This window comes from Colossoma macropomum, unplaced genomic scaffold, assembly GCF_904425465.1.
Source record: "Colossoma macropomum unplaced genomic scaffold, Colossoma_macropomum, whole genome shotgun sequence".
Taxonomy (NCBI): Eukaryota; Metazoa; Chordata; class Actinopteri; order Characiformes; family Serrasalmidae; genus Colossoma; species Colossoma macropomum.
This window is the reverse complement of record NW_023494810.1, coordinates 3,218,101-3,238,404: the sequence shown is the minus strand read 5'-3', so window position 1 is coordinate 3,238,404 and position 20,304 is coordinate 3,218,101. Positions and strand designations below refer to the sequence as shown.

The 20,304-nt window shown below is 40.0% G+C and overlaps 1 protein-coding gene across 4 annotated transcripts in view; it reads left to right on the top strand.

The window, feature by feature from the left end:
• LOC118800052 (band 4.1-like protein 1) overlaps positions 1–19,641 on the top strand; it is a 182,832-nt gene extending 163,191 nt beyond the window's left edge. For 2 of the 4 annotated variants that reach the window (XM_036560198.1, XM_036560199.1), the window contains 8 exons: positions 1,513–1,833; positions 2,409–2,537; positions 4,810–4,905; positions 9,498–9,545; positions 10,459–10,554; positions 15,801–15,881; positions 15,965–16,081; positions 18,586–19,641. In XM_036560198.1, coding sequence (XP_036416091.1) covers positions 1,513–1,833; positions 2,409–2,537; positions 4,810–4,905; positions 9,498–9,545; positions 10,459–10,554; positions 15,801–15,881; positions 15,965–16,081; positions 18,586–18,591 — 894 coding nt within the window. In that variant the 3' untranslated portion in view covers positions 18,592–19,641. Of the gene's footprint in view, positions 1–202; positions 1,376–1,512; positions 1,834–2,408; positions 2,538–4,809; positions 4,906–9,497; positions 9,546–10,458; positions 10,555–15,800; positions 15,882–15,964; positions 16,082–18,585 lie in introns of those variants that run through there. The other 2 variants (XM_036560200.1, XM_036560201.1) reach the window with 2 other exon arrangements.
• Positions 19,642–20,304: the final 663 nt, after the last annotated feature.

The following is a 20,304-nucleotide window of genomic DNA, read 5'->3' as shown; positions in this document are numbered from 1 at the left end:
CTTGCAAAGCTGATTGATCCAAAGGAACGATTAGGATGCCTCCTGAAGCTTTTTTCCTGATTGCGTTCTCATCCACTTCCTCGCAGAGTGCTTTATCTAACAATCTGCAGTATGCAGCTCATAAAATGTGGCTTCCTCTGTTTCTTGTTGCATTAGTGGAAGTAACTCAAGGCTGCTCTCTTTCTGCTTTCTGCCCATACAGGAGCCTCTTTCCACTCCTGCCATTCATGAAGAAACACTAGATGAAGTCAAGGTCTTTCAAATTCTCTGATTCCAAGGCCGTTTATGTGTCTTAGCTGATTGTTTCTTGCATGGCTTTGTACGTAATTCATCGTGATTTCTAATGTCATTTTTTTTTAGTACATTTAAGTGCAAAATAATCAGTGTACTTCCATAGACCTCCATTCACTCGCTCCATTCATGTCCTTGGACCTTGCTGTCCTCTGTGATTCTGAATCTGTTCCATTCTATTTCAGGTACAGTCCTATTCAAAAGGTTTTCATATTAAAATAGTTACTTTTATTCAGTAGTGACTTGCGCAGTGTAGATCAGAATAGTGTTAACTAGAAGCCAAAAGGTATTCCCTGCTTGATTCTAGGTGTGAGTGTGTGTGCATGTGTATGTCTGTGTGTCTGCACTGTGATGGACTGGTGACCTGTCCACAGTGTTTCCAGCTTTCTGCCCAGTGAGTGCTAGGATAGGCTCCAGCACCCCCCACGACCCAGGAGGATAAGCGGCTTAGATGATGAGGTTTTTCGGAAACAATGATAAATATATGATCTGTAAGCTAATAAATACATCCAGACTAGTATTAGCGTAACTCTTACTTCGGCCATCAAACTAAATCATAAAGAAACAGTTTCATAAAATCATAAAGAAGCAGTTTTATCTTTATTCAGAGAGGCCAGAGACAAGTTTTTAAGCTTTCAGCCAGAGAACAGAGAAAAGAAGCCAAACTTTAGCTTTTAGCTTGCTGACCTCCTTATCTGATGGGTAATTTCTGTTGATTGCATAATCCATTTCCCCCACTGTTACGATAGTTTAAAGACTTACTATAATTATACAGCCGCAATAATCTGGCTTCCTGGCAGTAATGTTAGCTATCTGGCTTGCTTCTGCATGTACAAGCTAAAAAGCCCCCACAAATTCACAAGTTCCGCCCATCAACATGCATCGCTAGAAGGGGATTTTCCTGTTATTTACCCTGGAAAAATCCCACTCTTTAGATTGTGGCCTAGTTGTAGGATCATTGTTTTGAGAGACGGTTTCAAACTTTTGAATGGTAGTGACTGTTTAGTTTGGAGCATAATTCAGTGTTACACCCTCCATGCTGTATACGCCATCCTCTTCTTCATCTAGATCTCATGCTTAGTCTCCTCTGTGAGACACATGTCAGCGGAGTGTCCTTGTGTTTATCCTAAATTCAACCTAAAGAGGGTCCACATCATCTTTTCCACCAGGCTCCATTCCCTCATTTATATCAGTGGACGAGTAACCCCTCTGTTTCCACAGCGACGGCCACACTCTTCCGCTGAGGACGAGCGCGAGCGGGACAGTGCAGTAACCCTGAGGGAGACGCACCTGAGCATCGAGCGCAAGTGCTCCAGCATGACGGTCAGTTCCACGTCCAGCCTGGAGGCCGAGGCTGACTTCACCATGCTTATGGAGCTCCACGGAGGCTCCGAGGAATTCTCCAGAGCCGCAGCTGAAGTGGGGAGGGAAGACTTTGAGGAAACCTCCAGGTTCTACTCCGCCCGGCTCATGGGCTCTCACGACCGGTCGCCCATGAAGGAGAGAGTGCACGAGGAACGCGCCCACCATGAAACGGAACCTGTAAGAAGCCGTTTCGTCTCCTTCGTTTGTGCCTGCCCGTGGATCGCATCTTCAGAAATCATCCTTTTTCTTTGGACCATCTTTTTATTGGATGTTGTTTTCATTTTCCGATGACGGATTCATTTTTTTGTTTTGTTATTTCCATGTTTTTGTGCCTTAAGTTGACTTTGTTATTTTGCCATTTTTATGCTTTCTTTTTAAGACACACATTTGTTTAAGATTTAGTCATGGTTCCTTCTTCATCGTGTTCTTTTTGGTTATATTTATTTCCGTGATGTTTTCTGTTTTATTTTGGGTTGACTTTGTGTTGCCAATTTTTATGCTTCCTTTATTGCATGTTTTTAAGATTCGTTGTTCATCCTGTTCTTTCAAAGAGTGTCCTACACCTGTTCAGCCTTAAATTAATGTGCCTTTCAAATGCCTGCAGCCTGCTTTGTTCATAAATAATGTTAGGGAACATTCCTTTGGAGTTACAGTGGCATTGTCCCCACTCAACATTATTCAAAAGGAAATTAAGGAGGTACTTGAATTTATTTAATAAAGTAATGGTCTTGTAAACGTTTGTTTCCCCTCAGCCACCGGTGGCCAAGAAAGACCCTAACGCTGTGAGTGTGGCCCACCTGCTTAGAAAGGGAGAAGCCAGAGTGGAACCACATTCAAACGGCTCTGAAATCCTCCCCTCCGTTACAGACGCCCCAGATCAGGTGAGAGAGAAACTGCATGTGATTTGCCACAATTTAGTGTAAACATGAATCATGTAGATTAGTGGCTGCATATAATTATCAAACAGGGGTGAATAAATTGGTGAGTTGGTGATTCAATAATACAGATATTTATTAGCTACTGATAACTGAATTACAGCATAACACAGTTAGAACGTTAGAATCAATTACAATATTCAACTATGCGCTTATTTTTTTGGCCAAAAATAAAATCTTAGGCTATTTTCAAATTCAGAAATCCAAAAAAAAGCTCTAGCACAGTTATTTTTCCAGTCACATTTATGTATTCAGAACATATTTAAAAATCATTCTGGATCATATCACAATAACTGAATTGTATTAGAGGTTCCGAAGTTGTTAGTTGTTAATTGTTTCAGATCTTGGAACAACATTTATATAAGACAAAGACAACCTAACTACACACAAAATACAGTTTTTAAACGATTTCGTTTCATTTCATCAAAGAAAAAGTTAACCTACATCAACTGGCCTGTGTGAAAAAATAATTGTCCACCACCAATAAACCAAATTTAGTTGATAATTGGGATCAGTTGAACCAGACACACCCAGACTTCATTACTGCCAGCCCTGAATTTAAATATCACTGAAATAGAACCTTTCCAGCAATGTGAAGTAGGTTAAAAGGTTTCTACAAGCAGCGATCAAAAGAAATTCTGGAAGACAAGAGAAAAAAGATCTTGAAAGAGCTTCAAAGCCATTTCTGAAGATCTGGGACTCCAGTGGACCACAGTGAGAGCCATTATGTCCAAATGGAGAAAACGTGGAACAGTGGCCGGTCTACTGAAATTCCTCCAAGAGAACAGTGGCAACTCATCCGGGAAGTCACAGAAGAAACCAGACAAACATCTAAGGAACTGCAGGCCTTGCGTACCTCAGATAAGGTCAGCAAGGTCAGGATCCATGATTCCACCATTAAAAAGAGACTGGGCAAAAAGTGGTATCCATGGTGAAGACAACTGCTAACCAAGAGAAACGTAAAGTCTCATCTCACATTTCCCACAAAAAAAAACCTTTGATGACCAAGAAGCTCTTTGAAGTAAAGATCGGTGGACTGTTAAGTTGAAAGTGGGGCTATTTGGAAGATGGGTTTGGTTACATCTTGCATAAAGCTAACACAGTATTCCACGACGGGACCGTTATACCAACAGTAAAGCATGATGGTGGTAGTGTGATGGTGTGGGGATGCTTTGCTGCTTCAGGGCCCGAGCGACTTGGCAAAATTGACGCAACCATGGATTCTGCTCTCTACCAGAAAATCCTGCAGGAGAATGTGTGGTGATCAGTTTGTGACCTGAAGTTCAAGAATCCACCTGTGAATTGCTCAAAAGAAAAAAGTTAAGGTTTTAAAATGGAATAGTCAAAGTATTGACTTGAACCCCGTTGAGATGCTGTGGCACAACCTTAAATGCTCGAAAGCTCTCCAGTGTGGCTGAATTAAAGCAAGAGTGGGTCAATATTCCTCCACAGCGACACGAAACACTCCAGTTTGGTTGCAGTTGTCGCTGCAAGTTATTAAGTTTAATGGGCAATTACTTTTTCACCTTGGTCATATTAGTGTCGCAAAACTTTTTCCTTCAGCAAATGAAATGATCATTTGGGTGACCATTTAGTGTGATAAATATACGAAAACAGAGGAAATCAGAGCGCTGTAGACAGCTTTATAGATTTAGGTGCTCCGTTGCTGTAGAGCCCTTATTATTTACTTGGTTTGGTGCCGTTTGGTCATTACATAATACACTGATTTCACAAAGACAAATGCTTTGGTAACATTTTTCCAACAGCTGTTTCCTTTGTAACTCTTAATTCTAGCAAATGCAGTATTTTCTGTTGCTGGTTGACGGTGCCGGGACAGCGTTAGGAGATTAGAAAATCAACAGGAAATTAATGAGAAAGAAGGAAGACGATTCATTAATCTCCAGAGGCTGCGAGTGGGTCTGTGTGTGTGTGTGTGTGTGTGTGTGTGTGTGTGTGTGTGTGTGAGTGAGTGACTGAGCGAGTGCATTTGTGTGTACCCCACAGGTGTCTTATTAAAATTTAATCACAGCATTCCACTGCGCCATTCATCTTGCTAACCTGATGAGCCGAGGCAATTATTTTTAGAGGATGTCTTTGAAGTTGCTCGAGTAAGTCTCGGAGAGGCTAAGCGTTAGGTGTGCGCAGAAACGCTCAGGAGACTGAGCGGAGACAGTGTCGGCGCTCTGGTGTTCTAATGTAGACATGCGTGTATCGGCAGCCTGTGCAGGAGGTGCTGCAGGGTGGTGGTGACGTCAACTGTGAGGAGACCGTGGTCTCCAACAATGATGTCATCCAGCCACAGGAGGGAGATATGGTATGTTTCCCTCTTTGCCTTAGCTTAGCATGTGTGAAGGGAAGCTCTGCTCTAAGTGTTATCTGTCCTTGTTCTCCAGTATGTCTATGTAGGCTTCACTTTTCTGTTTTCTATGTGTGGCATACAGTGTTTTTCCACAGATTGGTCAATGCCGTGGTGCTTGTTTGGAGGAAACGGTGTTGCTTTTCTGTGTGAATGCAATGGCGAGCTGCTTTTTCTTGTAAATCCACATTGAAAACTGTCTCCCCTGCTATTTCCTGTTCAACTCCCTTCTTGTGTAACCACACTGCCCTCTACTGGCCAACCAGCTGAACTGTTGCTCTTATTAAAGGGGCCATATCTTACATATCTTACATATTTCAAGTGGATAACTTTTGCCACGTGTTTGGGTTTATGTACCACATAACCTCCTCATCCCTTAGAACAGTGGTTCCCAAGCCTTTTACAGTCCTCTACCCCCTCAAGCATTAGACCTCCTTTTGCAAATCCCTTCTCGCTCCTTTCACAGTCATTTGCATATTGTTACTCCAGTGTGTATCAAAACATGTTTATGATGACACAACACACCAGATGTTCTGAATAATACTAAAAAAACTGAACAGTGTTTCTAAGACCACCTACATCTAGGCTAAAGACATTCAAACCCAGTTTTTCACTGTACAGATTTCATGTTATCATACATTTCTTTTGGCAAGTCAGTTACAGCATTCAGTTTGTTTACAGCATTTTTATATTTAATCATTACAGCTGATTAAAGACTCTTATTTAAGATTTATTTAAGCTTTAATTCAATATATAAGGGTTCCAGTGGGTTGAAAGTATACACAAAGTATGCAGCCTGTCTTTTTAAACAGCCTGGACGATTGCAGAAATTTATGTAACGACTGTTCGGCCAAATGTCATAAATAAAAGTTAATAAGCAACGCACCTGTGGCTGTTTTTAAAGGGCCTACCTTTGGAGGCTTTGCCTTTTTGCTCTTAATACTATGGGAAAATCCAAGCAATTCAGCCAAGACCTCAGAAAAAAAATGATGGACTTCCACAAGTTCGGCTCCTTCTTAGGAGCAAATTCCAAACAGCTTTAGGTACTACAAGCATCTGTATACACAGTTGTATGCAGATGTAAAAGTATTGAGACCACTCAGGCACTGCATCATTCCTGAAAGAGGCAGAAATTAGTTCCTGAGCATGAGCAAACCTTTCGAAAGGTTCCATTGATCCCTGGGATGACAGCAACAAAGGAAATGAGAGAGTTGGAGGCTTTAGGTACCAAAGAATCTATTTTCTCCATTAAAAGAGTCCATATTGCCACAGCCAGAAAGGCTGTCACACAAGGAAGAAGCCTAAAATACTCCAGGACTGGCATAAAAAGCCAGACTGAAATTTGCAGGTGATCGCCAGCATTTGAAGAAGCATTCTCTGGTCAAATGAAACAAAAATTAAACTGTTTATCCACAATGATCAGTGCTATGTATGGAGGACAAAAGGTAAGGCTTTTGATCTAAAGAACACCATCCAAACTGTGAAGCATGGGGGTGGCAGCATCATGTGGGTGTTCTGCTGGAGAAAGGCTAATTGGTGCACTTTAGAAAATAGATGGCATCATCTATTACCTAGAAATACTGAAGCAAAAACAAGACATCAGCCAAAAAGTTAAAACTTAGTCACAGCTGGGTCTGTCAGCAGGACAGTGATCCTAAGCATGTGACAAAATGGCTTAAAAACAACAAAGTGTAAGTGTTGGAGTGGCCATCACAAAACCCTGACCTGAGTCCCATAGAAAATATGTTGACTGAATGTGTCAACATATTGTCCAAGCAGAGTTACATCAGTTCTCTCAGGACTACTTGGCAAATATTCCAGCAAAGTGCTGTGAGAAGCTTGTGGAAGGCTACACTAAGCATTTGATTCAAGTTAAGCAATCAAAAAGGCAGTTCCACCAGTGTATGTAAGCATTTGACCCACTGAAAATAAGTAAACAAAATCTGAAATAAATCTTTTAGCTGTATTTTTGAAATGACTTCTAGTGGAAATAAAGTAGATACCCTTGACTGAATACAAGAAATATATGATAACACGAGGAGTAATATGTGGAGGAAAAATTGAGTTAGGCCAGCTGTATGTAAACCTTTGGGCTGCAGGTGAACTGTAGGTGGTTGACTCTGGGTTGCTGGTCAGAGCACAGGAATCGATTTCTAATCACAAAGGCAGCAGCACAAGCATTATTAATATGAGGACACATGTATGTGTAAGAGAGTTGTAAAATGAACAGCTGTAAAATAATAATAAGTTCTAATTTATTAATCCCACAACGGGGAAATTCACCTCCGCATTTAACCCATCTGTGCAGTGAAACACCACATACACACTAGTGAACACGCATGCATTAGGGGGCAGCAAGCACACTTGCCCAGAGCGGTGGGCAGCCCTATCCACAGCGCCTGGGGAGCAGTTGGGGGTTAGGTGTCTTACTCAAGGGCACTTCAGTCATGTACTGTCTGCTCAGGGGATTGAACCAGTGACCTTCCAGTCACAAGGCTGGTTCCCTGACCTCCAGCCCAGAGTAGCACTACAAATATGTCAACAAATTGCTAAACAGGCTACAGACTAATAATATAACTGCAAACTAAGCCTATAATGAAAGCACTGAAAGTAAAACTTAAATACACAACTAACAAGGAGAATACATGGCTTGGCAATAAGGTCAAAGATACTCAAATCATTCACACACAGGTAACTCTACTGAAGCGGAACACCTTCTCCATTAATACAAATAATATTAAATATCAAATAAAAAGATCTTGTATCGCACTCGCTCATCCATACAAGCCATGTATACAAGTAGATCATAAAAGCTTGATACAGACTTCAGTTTGTTGATAGATGTGCTGTTTTAACATCTCAATAGTGTTTAGTTTGTCACAGATACTCTGCGTTTAATGCTTTCCAGAAATCTTACATTGACTTTTGATGAAACCTAGTAATTTCAGTGATGCCTTCTTGCTCAGCGGTTGGTGAATGGAGTGCAGGATTGGCAGAGCTCTTTGTGCTCTGTATATCAAGGACATAGCTGTGTAATTGCACAGCCAGCTAATGGAATGGAATTAAATGAGGACTAAATTAAGTGTAAATGGCAGAAATTGTAGACATACCTTCAACATCATTGGCCATAGCCCTGGGGGTCGAATACTCCAGTTTGGGAGCCACAGCCTTAGAATTAAACATGAGGTAATGCAAATGACCTCTGTTCTGATTGGCTGCCCTGTATTATTCACACATTATTCAAAATGCAGTTCAGCCTGAAACATTTTTAAAATTTCATGAACACAAATGGACGGGGCTAAACTGCTGTAGGCGGCATAGAGGCTTATACTGCCCTGTGAAAAAGTTTGAAATGCAAATTACGTTTTGTTGATTTTCTACAAAGCGCAAAACACACTTCTGCACAGTTTAATGCAGAATGACTGTGTGCTGAATTTATCATACTGGGAAAAAAATAATAACCTGGGTAAAAGTTATGGCTCATTTTATTCAGGGTGTTTTAAAAAGATTAATCTGATTTCAAAGCGCCGTATTTTTACAGCTGAGAGGCGCCTAGGAACCAATCACAATCCAATTGAAAGAGGGGGTCATAGAGTTTCTGACTGTCAGTGGAAGATGGCTCCCTTCAGTCTGAGAGGATATGAGACCCCTGAGCAGAAAGCGTTCTGCGTTCTCCTCTTCAATAAGAGTGAATCCGTCATAACTGCAGCGTGATTTTCATGGGCAGTGAAGCTCCAACAGCTCAGAGCGTTCGTCGTTGGTTCCACAACACTGGATGATCTCCGAAATCGCACTGAAAGAGCCGTGAGGGCAGCGACACCCGACATGCTCAATCCAGTATGGGATGAATTTGACTATGGTGTTGATGTTGTCTGTACAGCTGGAGGAGGTTCATATTGAGACCTTGTACAATTACATAATAAACTTTATGTTCATTAAACCATTTACAGTTCACTGCATTGATCTGTAATGATTTACAAGAGAAATAAATCATTTTGAAATCAGATGAATCTTTTTGAATCACCCTGTATTTTAGGTTTTATTTTTTTACCAGTATGTTAAACCCAAATAAACATGAATTGTACACTGAAAACTGTAGAAATATGCCATGTTTAATTTTGTTCCTTGTAGAGGATGTTTTGTCTCATTTTTATGTAGAAATTTAACAAAACATTGTTTATCCAGGGGTGTTCAAACTATTGCGTGCAACACTATGCAAGTTCACTGTTTTTCGTGACATCACAAAAACAATTCATTCAAAAAAGCTCTTTTAACATCTTAATTTCCATATTTGGACTATATGGACCAGGGAGTGAGTGGTACATTTTGAAACATACACAGAAACAAGTTGAGGTTTCAATGATATGGGCCCTTTAAGATACAACACTGCCATCTACTGTTCAACTCTCTGTTTGTTTCGGACTCTTTGTCTGTTTACTGTTGCTTTCCATCTAAATTGCTGTTTGCGAGGTGTAATCTGATACATGCTTAGTAATGAGGGCCATTTATAATCTCCTGTCTCACCAGTTCTCTCCCATTATCTGTTCCAGAGCCAGAGAGACAGCAGGATAAAGGAAACTAAAGAGAACGGCTCCCCTGTGAGTGTGACACACACACCAGGCAACCAAAACACGCTATTATTCATAATGACTTCTAGAGGTTTTACCAAAGACTATTTGTCTAAAAGTTTCTTCTTTGTCTAAAAAACATTTCTTCCAAAATTAAGAGTATTAATACAGAGCTTGTCCTCCTTTAGTGCAGTAACAGCCTCTGCTCTTGTGTGAAGGCTTTAAACTAGATGTTGGAACATTGCTGTGAGGATTTGATTGAGCATTAGTGAGGTCAGGTTACTGATTTTGGATGGTCAGTTCTGGATCACTCCGACTCATCCCAAAGGTATCGGGTGGAGCTCCATAACAGAGAACACATTTCCACTGCTCTACAGCCCATTGCTGGGGGGGTCTAAACCCCTCCAGCCGACACTTTTATACTAATGCTGTTTGCAATCCAGTGCCGACCAGAGGAGGGTGGGTTCCCCTTCTGAGTCTTGGTTCCTCTCAAGGTTTCTTCCTCTTGCTCTTAGGAAGTTTTTCCTTGCCACTGTCGCCATTGGCGATGCTTACAGGGACTCGGACCCGGATTTTTCTGTAAAGCTGCTTTGTGACCACCTGTTGTAAAAAGCGCCACATAAATAAACTTTGAGTTTGACTTGGTATTGAACATGGTGATCTTGGACTCATGGACTCAATTCTGTTAGCGATGCTTTTCTGTTGAAATTAAACCAGTTGCTTACGCACGACTAAACACTTGTGTCAGCAATAGGTGCACCTTAAAGTAACCAAATTTACTCAAAGGGCTGTCTGGATAGTTTGGGATATATAGTGTTCGTCATAAGCCACTGTTTTTCTGTTCTCCTCAGGAATTTATACACAATTATGATTTTAAATGATGTGTTTGTGTGCTGGAATTGAAGAGCTGTAGTAACCCTGCTGTTGTACGGCTCTTTTCCAGCTGAAAACAGGCAGTCTGGGTCGCGAGTCTGTCACGTCTCCTCTCACCATCACCAATGAAAATGTTACCTCAGCAACTACAACTCAAGTCACCAAGGTAACGCAGCTGTTATTTAACCAGCATTAATTGAACAAACATGTCCTCTGTGTGTGTTTTGTGGAGTTGCTTTCCAGTTGTTTTCAGTTAGAGACACGTATTTTGTTGGCCTGGTGCCTTGTGTTCCATGCGCGCTGCGTAGGTGCCCTGAGTTGACCAAAGTTTAATTCAAAGCAGTATAGTGGCTTTTTTTGACTGGCTGCTCAATATTGTGCCTTGTTTAAAAAGCAGCCTTTTTTGTCTCACTACATTCAGACAGAATTTCTCTGACCTTCAGAAAGTCCTTTTAAAAGGAGTGAATCCTTTTCAAGGTTGCAATGATATATTTGCTTCCTGAAAGCCACGAACAGCACAGCATTTGAACGTTTTCCCCACATCTTGCACTCTGATCATTCTGCAACACACTGTCTGCAGGAACATCACTGTGCATCACATCAGTGTGAATAGTCTACACTTCTGTAAGCTGAGTGGGAAAGCATATGTAGATAGACAGAGAGGTAGGTAGATAGGTAGATTCAACGTTATTGTCATTGCTCAGTACAAGTACAAGGCAAAGAAATGCAGTTAGCATCTACCAGAAATGTACATAATAGTAATAGTGCAAAACAGACAGTACACACTGATGTGGTGGTGGTGTTAGTGTGTATTGTGCTGGTCTGAGTGGATCAGACACTTGTACCAGCACAACACACACTAACACACCACCACCACATCAGTGTTACTGCAGTGCTGAGAAAGATCCCAAATAGTACCTGCTCTGTGAGGGTCCATGGGGGTCCTGACCACTGAAGAACAGGGTAAAAGGGGGCTAACAAAGTATGCAGAGAAACAGATGGACTACAGTCTGTAACTGTAGAACTACAAAGTGCACCTATATAGTAAGTGGAGCTGATAAAATGGACAATGAGCGTAGAAACAAGGAGGTGGTCATAATGTTATGCCTGATCGGTGTGTGTGTATACACTCATTCATAGATGTGACATCACAGTGTCTACAGTAGTAATCATTATATGAATAAAAATGTGATGCTGTGCAGTGTGCAGGCTGCTTTTTAATAAGTTGCTAATGAGCTACTTACACAAAGAATGAATTCAAGTGTTCATATCCTTTGTATACAAGCATCTGTGTCGTACAAATGAATCATCAATTAATCAAGTAACCTAAATGTAAGTATAGTGTGGCAATAATTTATGCAGCTAATTTGCATAATCCCTGAAAGCAGCAGGCTAACACGCCACACACTTCCATTTAGGTGTATTATTTAGGAAAACTCAATGCTGTCAGTATAACTTATGAAGAAAAGGCTGAGAACATTAGGAAGAGATGCCCGAGAGCCTACCTACTCGGGTGATGTGGATGTACTGCAATCTGCAGTAAACCGTAATAAAATTTCAGTAGAAGCCCCCAGGCTTATGGCATCATGTCCCTGCAGTCAATTTGGTTTGCTAGTGAGATTAGCAGGATGCCTATCAGACTAATTACATCTGCCAGCTTGAGTCACGCATCCTCTATTCACTTATGTGAGAAATTAACTTTCTTTCTTTCTGCAAAGGCAGTGGATAGCAGACAGAACTTAGGGTCTGTTTTAATACTTCACTCACAGCAGTATCGACGTGCCCTCGCCATTTCCCCTTGGAGGGATTGCTGATGCAATCATAAGGACTGTTCCACTGCTGTATTGGCTCTAATGAAGATTGTTAGACGAGCTCTTGGAGGAGTGATGGATCAGGTCGACATAAATGCAGAGTTCACCAGCAGAATGTGCCCAGAAATCACTGCAATTTGACACACTTTCCTTTGTAAACTCAAAAAAACTGTGAACAAAGCTGTTTCTGAGCCAGAGCAATAAAATAAGTAATACTTTAATATTGTAATATTCACTTTGCTGATGTTACTCTACACTGCTACTCTGCTAGCTTGCTACTTAGCTAGATCAGGGGCTACACGGCTAGCAACAACAACAACAACAAGGGCAATGCACCCTGGTTCTCATTCCAAATCTACCTCTTATTGACCAGGGTATATTTTGGTTTGTCCATCTGAATTTACATGACCAAATCATAAGGCAAATTATTCAGTAACTGCATGAAATTAATGTACATTTTTATTTTATTTATTTATTTGTTTATCTATTTATTTATTTATTGTAAAAGCTCCCCTCAAATTAACAGAACATGTGTTTTATGATCACACTTATTGCTATATGCTTACAATTTACTGCTGAAAGCCAAAAATCTTAGTCTTAAATCTTTGTATTATTTTATAAGAATAATGTATACAGAGCAGATCACTGAAGAGACGCCATCTGTTTATAGTTTATAGCCCAGATTTGTGGAGAAATCGGTCGACTTTCAGTAGAAAAAAAAAAAATTGTCAGTTCAGCTTCTTTTATTATAAGGGTTTAAAATGACATCACCCATCTATTTGACTGGAAAGAAGACAGTTACAGCTCTCATACGACCCCCAGCTTTAGAATGTAGCTTATGAGATATGAAAGTTATGAAGAATATGACGCAGTGCGTTTTGGAACCACCGGTGGTCACAAGGCGTTTAAAAGGTTAAGCCAGGCAAAGCGTTTACTTACAAAGTCCAGATGTTATGCTTGGACTTCTCAAAAAACGTTTGGTAACACATTACCGTGTTCACAAGCCCTATATGACACCTACAAAAGCCCATCGTGACAGAGCTGTACATAAACATTTCTAAACACCTATTTCAGGAAGTGTTATTTGTGATTAAGGTTGCATTTTCCAACTTTGATGTCTAGTTGATATAACAACAACATAACACGTCAGGTGACGTTGATATTTTCTAGATCAGACACAGCAGAGCTGCTGGTCTTTTTAAACGCTTCAGTGTAACTGCTGGACTGAGAAGAGCCCACTACCCAAAAATATCCAGCCAATAGCGTCCTGCAGACACTGATGAAGGACTAGAGCAGGGGGGTCAAACTCAACGAGTAAAAGGGCCATATTAGAAAATCTCAACAAATCTGTGGGTTTTTTATTTCTTTTTCTATTAATGTTGTTCTATAACCCAAACCAGCCATTGTTTATTCAAAATCCGCAATAAATTCAACAGTAAAATACAGGCACTTGTTGTGGACCTTGAAATATTACATAAATACTTGAAATATTCAAAGTTTAAATGTCCTCAGGAGCTCAGTCACTAAACTAGGCCCCTGGCATCCTTACTTTGTTGCAAGTTCATTAAAACTTGGGCTCAATTTCTGTGTTTATCGCTGCTGTCAAAAGAAAACCTTGTATCTCTATTTGTGTCATTTTACAGTTTTTGTCAAAATTTGAAAATGCCTGTTGGGCTTCACCTTGTATGTAAATTTCATGAAGAACGGACCAAAAGAAACGGCCCAAAATGACTTGGAAAAATGTCTGTTTCTATTGACTTACATTAAGAGTAAAGTAGGTTTTTTCCTTCTCCTGTAAAGTTACCATTTTGGAGATACGAGGTTTTGTTCTGACAACAGCGATATATCGGTTGAGCTGCAGCTGAAATGCAGTTAGTGTGTTTGGTGATATGAGTGGTGTGGAATTGCGTAGAATTGTGTAGAATTGAGGTGTAACTGCTGTCCCATAGGGTAGTAGAGTCAGAGCGCACATTATGTTGCAGTGCATGCTGGGGACCGTAGTGTAGTGCATTGCGAAACAGGCTAATACCTTTGCGGGAATGAGAGGATTGTGTCAGGCCTGCAGACCTTGTGTTAGACACATGGGGACTAAAGAATGACCAACACAAACTGTGCAGCAACAAATAAGCTATTGACTTTACTTCTGTAAGGTGGACCAAGGAAGGCATGTCTAATAGAGTGGACAGTGAGTGGACAGTGTTTAAAAACCTTACTTACACTGCTGTATCTGATCCACTCAATGCTGAGAATGATACAACTCCCAAATAAAACCTGCTCTGTGGGGGTCCTGTGGGGGTCCTGACCAATGAAGAATAGGGTAACAAAGTATGCAGAGAAACAGATGGACCACAGTCTGTAACTGTAGAACTACAAAGTGCTCCTATATGGTTTGTGGACCAGATAAAATCGACAGTGAGTGTACATGCACAGTAGGTGTACTTAATAAAGTGGCTGGTCAGTGTCCACTAAGCTGCGAAGTCAGTTGTTCTATCGTGCTGTCATTTTGCCCAAAAATGTAAGAATAAATTGATGTCACCTGACATTTTGTCACCTTGACTATTGCAATAAGCCTTAATACATGTTTATGTAAGTTTATGTCAGTTGTGTTGAAGGACTCATGTTGGGGTCATTCAGCCTTATAAACACTGCCCTACAGGAAAGTGTTACTAAATGTTTGTTTAGCCATATAATTAGCTCACTGAGGCTAACTTAGCTGAGGACAAGTGCATTTCCAATAGAACATTTGCTCCTTGTTGTTGCCTCCTCTTATCCTGTGAGGGGCCACTTGTGTATTATTATAGGTTTTAGTGGTGCAAGGATTCATTTGTTTTCTCAATGTATCATTTATAGTTCGTCCCAGTGCAGCTGCATCAGTCGTAAAAAGGAAATGCTGAATCTTTTGCATGGGTCAAAAATCGATTTTTAAAATGCTACTTTGCAAGAGTGGCTCAAGCAGCCTTCACACGCTAACCGTGGATGCAAATCATGGAGGAAACGCAGAGCGAGAGATTTACTTAAGACACATACTTTGCACAATGTAAGGGTTGCAGGTATGACTGTGTGTGTGTGTGTGCGTGCGTGAGTGATGGTAGGAATGCATATTTTATTTTATTTTATTTTATTTTACTTTATTTAATTTGTTGTAATTTAATGTAATTTTATTTTATTTTATTTTATTTACTGTATGTGAATGTTTGTCTGATACTGCGCACCGTGAGCTGATTCTAAATCTGATACAAAGAGATTTACTGCTCAGACACTACTGATCATAAACCAACCAACAGCTCTCTGTTTTGCTTTTAATTCACTTCTGAGGTATGAAGTGAAGTCAGCTAGAATATATTAAGAACAGTATTGAAGTGAAAGGTTAGTGAAATCTAAGCAGAGGTCAGAGAATGGGTGATAAAGAATGCACGCAGTGGATAGTATAGGCTGCCCCAGGCTGCCCCCTGCAGATTGGATAATACAGAGAGGCAGAGGAACAGACTGTGATTAGAAATAATTTGAAAAATAACAAAAGACGGAACCAATTACTCTGTGTGTCCTGTGTAAAGATGTGAAGTTCTGAATTCAGTTCCATAACAATATTTTACATTTGCAGACAGTCAAAGGGGGATACTCAGAGACGAGGATCGAGAAAAGGATCATAATCACAGGAGATGATGCTGTGGACCAACATCAGGTGAAAAATGAAGCTCACTTTGCTGTGGGTCGTGTCTCAGTGTCTCATTTAAAGTGGTAATTAAAGTTTTCCCCTCCTTTCAGGCTCTTGCTATGGCAATACAGGAGGCCAAACAGCAGCATCCTGACATGCTTGTTACGAAGGCAGTGGTCGTCAGGGAAACAGAATCTCCCTCTGAGGAGAAACACAGGACATCTGAGGTACCCTGACCTGAGATAATCCAGGAAATATTTCTCATATTCAAGAGAAAACTGTCCACAGTTTGTTTTCATTTTTGAGCGGAATCGTTCAGTTGAGTTATTTGGTTAAATAAAGACTTAGTCGAGTCACTGCTACCCAGGATAAGTTCAGAAAGTGATGGTTGAAGCAAAAATCTAAATTACACAGTTTTCCTCTTACCCCAAATGCTGTTAATCAGCAGCACATGAGGCTAGTTTTTATAGTTATGATATGTTATACTGTGTTTTAAACCACACATATTAGTCTGTTCAAGACTAATATGGTTTTGGGGGAGTGTGTCATGATTTAGGCGTGACGGTAGCATTTATAGTAGTAATATTAGACTAATAGCTCCAGTAAAATAAAGTAAACATCAGTCACTAAACATGTCTTGACTGATGCACTATATTTGGGGTAATTGGCACGGATCCCTATTTTCAGTGATTCCTGAGTAGAATCTTAGAGAAAAGGCGGAAAAAGCTCTAATAAAAGCATTAGGATCTCTGTGTTAAACAAATCTATTTTAAATCAGCCTCTATATAGTCTTAAAAATGAATGCCTTTAAGACTGTGCCTATATAGTAGTTAACCCTTAGAAGTTGAGAGCATTACTTTTGATTAAATCGCAAGTATTCCAAATGCAGTTAATCACAACTTAAAAAGCATTGCAGTTCATTATACAGGGTGTCCCAAAAAATGGACATCATTTGAGATGGGAATATCTGAGTAACTACATGTCCTGGCAAACTAAATTAAATAGGCTTCATGGTGAAAAACACAAGATTTATTTATCAAAATTCGAACTAGAAATTCAGAGGGCTGTAGATTTTCTAACCGATTTCACAGCTCCAGAAATGTAATATCTTCTGATACTGGTGGTCGTCCAGATCCCTTTGTCCTGCACAGACAGCCTTCCTCTTTGAATTTTTTGTGCCATGTCCAAATCTGCTGTCCAGTTGGTGCAATTTTATTGAATTTTCTCAAAAATGCCACTGCACTCTTGTTTGACTGTGTTGGAGCATATTCTAACACACTAAATGCCTTTTCATTTCTAGTGAACGCCGTTCTTCAACCTGAAAAAAAAACATAAAAATTAAACTTGGTTAGTTTTTTACACATTTTGTTAAAAATTGAGATCATTTGAGGGAGAATTGGCTGTTATTAGACTAAGAAATTATGTCAATTTTTTGGGGACACCCTGTATTTATATAAGTGAACAAAATAAGCTTCATCAGAATTTATTTTTTGCCCTTAATAATTCAACTTGAACCTGAACATGAAAATACGGTTCTAATTTTCTAATTAATCACCCACATCCAGTGAGAGCAACAGCGGCTGCATGTTCAGCTCCTCCTTGATTGTAGCCAACTGCATGTTTCATTACAAAAAGAGCATAATAGATCCTGTTTAATTGGATTTAGTGCAGTATGTGAAATGTAAAATTAAAACCATTGAACATTGTACTGGTTTGATGGCAGTTTTGAAATGTGGCACTATTAGTGCTTTGAGTCTGTCAAAGTATAATGATACATACTGTGTATTGTGTGGAAAAAAAAGGATTGTGATATGATATTTTAGTCATATCACCCACCCCTGTTTTACATGGTCAGTTATGTAATTAGATAGAGTTAAATTACATTCTGTAATTCAAGTCTGCCCTTTTCCATGTGTTTCAGTGTAATAATGTTTTTTTTCTACAAAATAAGACTATAGTCACAAAAAACAACTTGTCATCAAATTTAAATCATAATAAAATATCCTATTTACAGCTTACAAACACAAATGTTTCTCTCATAGAGATTAAGTTTTAAGTTTTCTTTCTTCAGAATTTCTTCACTTTTGTTATCACCAGCAATAACTATGATTTTCAGTGTTAACCCTCTACTGCATGCATTATGAAAGCAATTTAAAAAAATCAATTCACTTTTCTTGCATAAATTTGCATAATTTTCTTGCAGAAATCCTTGATTTATTTTTTCAGACCCGATTATTAAATTCAAGAACATTAAAATAATAATAATAATAAGCAGAAGAAGAATAATAACATGTGCAGGGGTCCTTTTGGAGTATGTTGTCTTGAGGCAACGATGTGCAACAATGTGAGAGATTGACATAGAGCCATGTTCCCTGAAAAGGTTAGACCTGGCTTGTGACTGGCTAAATCCACTGTCACACAGTGTTGCTTCTAGGCAACAAACATACTTCTGCAAAATCTCATAACAAAAAAATTGATACTTAATGTTTAAAAAGAGGTTTAAAAGTGCCCACTAAGAGAGAGTTTGACCAAGCACATACTTTTTATTGGCTTACTCAAACTCTTCCTTTATTTTTTACCCTAATATTGTCTTTATACATGTACAATTTTATTGTAAAGTGAGGAAAATGAGTTTGTTGCCCTAAAGCAACATCCTGAAGTGGAGGGTTAATATAGCATTGGTTCATGGACTTCTGTAATTGAGGGGATTTACCTGTTTGTGTGTGTACAGTCCTGATCGCAGATCTCATGAAACGAGAGTGAGGAGAGGAGCCTGACGTCCAGCCCCACCTTCAACACCCAGCTGTGAGAAGCTAACCTATGCTACTGTAACAATACAGACCAATAATATACAATACAGACCAATCCTGCATCCTCCATTACAGAACACACACCGTTTGAGCCCTCCTCCCTCTGCTGTCAGGCCAGACTGTGAGACTCTGTTGTTCGAGGCAACCTTGAGATATCACCACCTCACCAATGCAGTCCTCCATATCAGCTGTTTAAACCAAGTATACTACTGCACACAGTGCTCGTCTAATACTACTACTCCTATGTCCAACTAGCATGACTTGTTGCCGTCTTCAAAAAGGTTGTTGCCCTTGAATTGTATAAATGTTGATAGAGTTTATTCTCCGGTTTAGCCTGTTATAACTGTGGATCCTGAATTCCGGAAATGACTGAGGCGAAACGTGACCCGGTGTCCATCTCGTATGCAGAGTTCCATTCTGTGTGGCCAGCATCAGTCTCCAGTCAAGCGCTGTTTGAGTTTACATGAGTTCGGACCCTCGCTCTGAGAGGCTCGCTGTTTTTTTTTCGTCCCCCAGTTCTACCTGCTCACTGTGGAATACTCTTTTGCTCTGTCCTCTAAAAGGGTCACCGTGAAGATTCTGCCTTCTCTTTCTCCTTCATGCATGACTTTGGAGGAGATATGAGGTCAGGAAGCTTCTCCCTATCGGCCTGGGGTGATGGTCAGCTTTTACTGCTTGCTGTCACTTATGTGACATATACATAGTCAATCGCTGTCTTTTTAGCTTTGTAAAGATTTTTAAAATGTTAGATGATCAAAAAAAAGTCAAGTGTTTGCTTGTTAATTACAGTTAAGGCATATTTATCGATCGTCACCTACATATGCATGATTGGAACAGCTGGCGTGGATGGATAACGATGTAACGCATCAACTGGCAGCATTTGCGGAGAGCGCATCTCATGATAGTAACCAGTAGCTACTTCTGAAGTGGAATATATCAGCTTGGACTCTACTTCATATAAAGAGGCTTCACCCACACGTGTAGAGATATTTTTGAAGGCGTGTTTTTTCTCTGCGTTTTGGCCCTCTGTCCACAAAATAATGGTGTTTTAGGTTTTGGAAGATACAGGGTGATTCAAAAAGATTCATCCGATTTCAAAATGATTGATTTCACTTGTAAATCATTACAGATCAATGCAGTGAACTGTAAATGGTTTAAATGAGCATAAAGTTTATTATGTAATTGTACAAGGTCTCAGTATGAACCTCCTCCAGCTGTACAGACAACATCAACACCATAGTCAAATTCATCCCATACTGGATTGAGCATGTCGGGTGTCGCTGCACTCACGGCTCTTTCAGTGCGATTTCGGATCATCCAGTGTTGTGGAACCAACAAGGAACGCTCTGAGCTGTTGGAGCTTCACTGCCCACGAAAATCACACTGCACAGTTATGACGGATTCACTCTTATTGAAGAGGAGAATGCAGAACGCTTTCTGCTCAGGGGTCTCATCTCCTCGCAGACTGAAGGGAGCCATCTTCCACTGACAGTCAGAAACTCTATGACCCTCTCTTTCAATTGGATTGTGATTGGTTCCTAGGCGCCTCATGGTTGTAAAAATATGCTGCTTTGAAATCGGATGAATCGTTTTTGAATCACCCTGTATATCATTTTGAAAATGCAGACATAACAGCATCT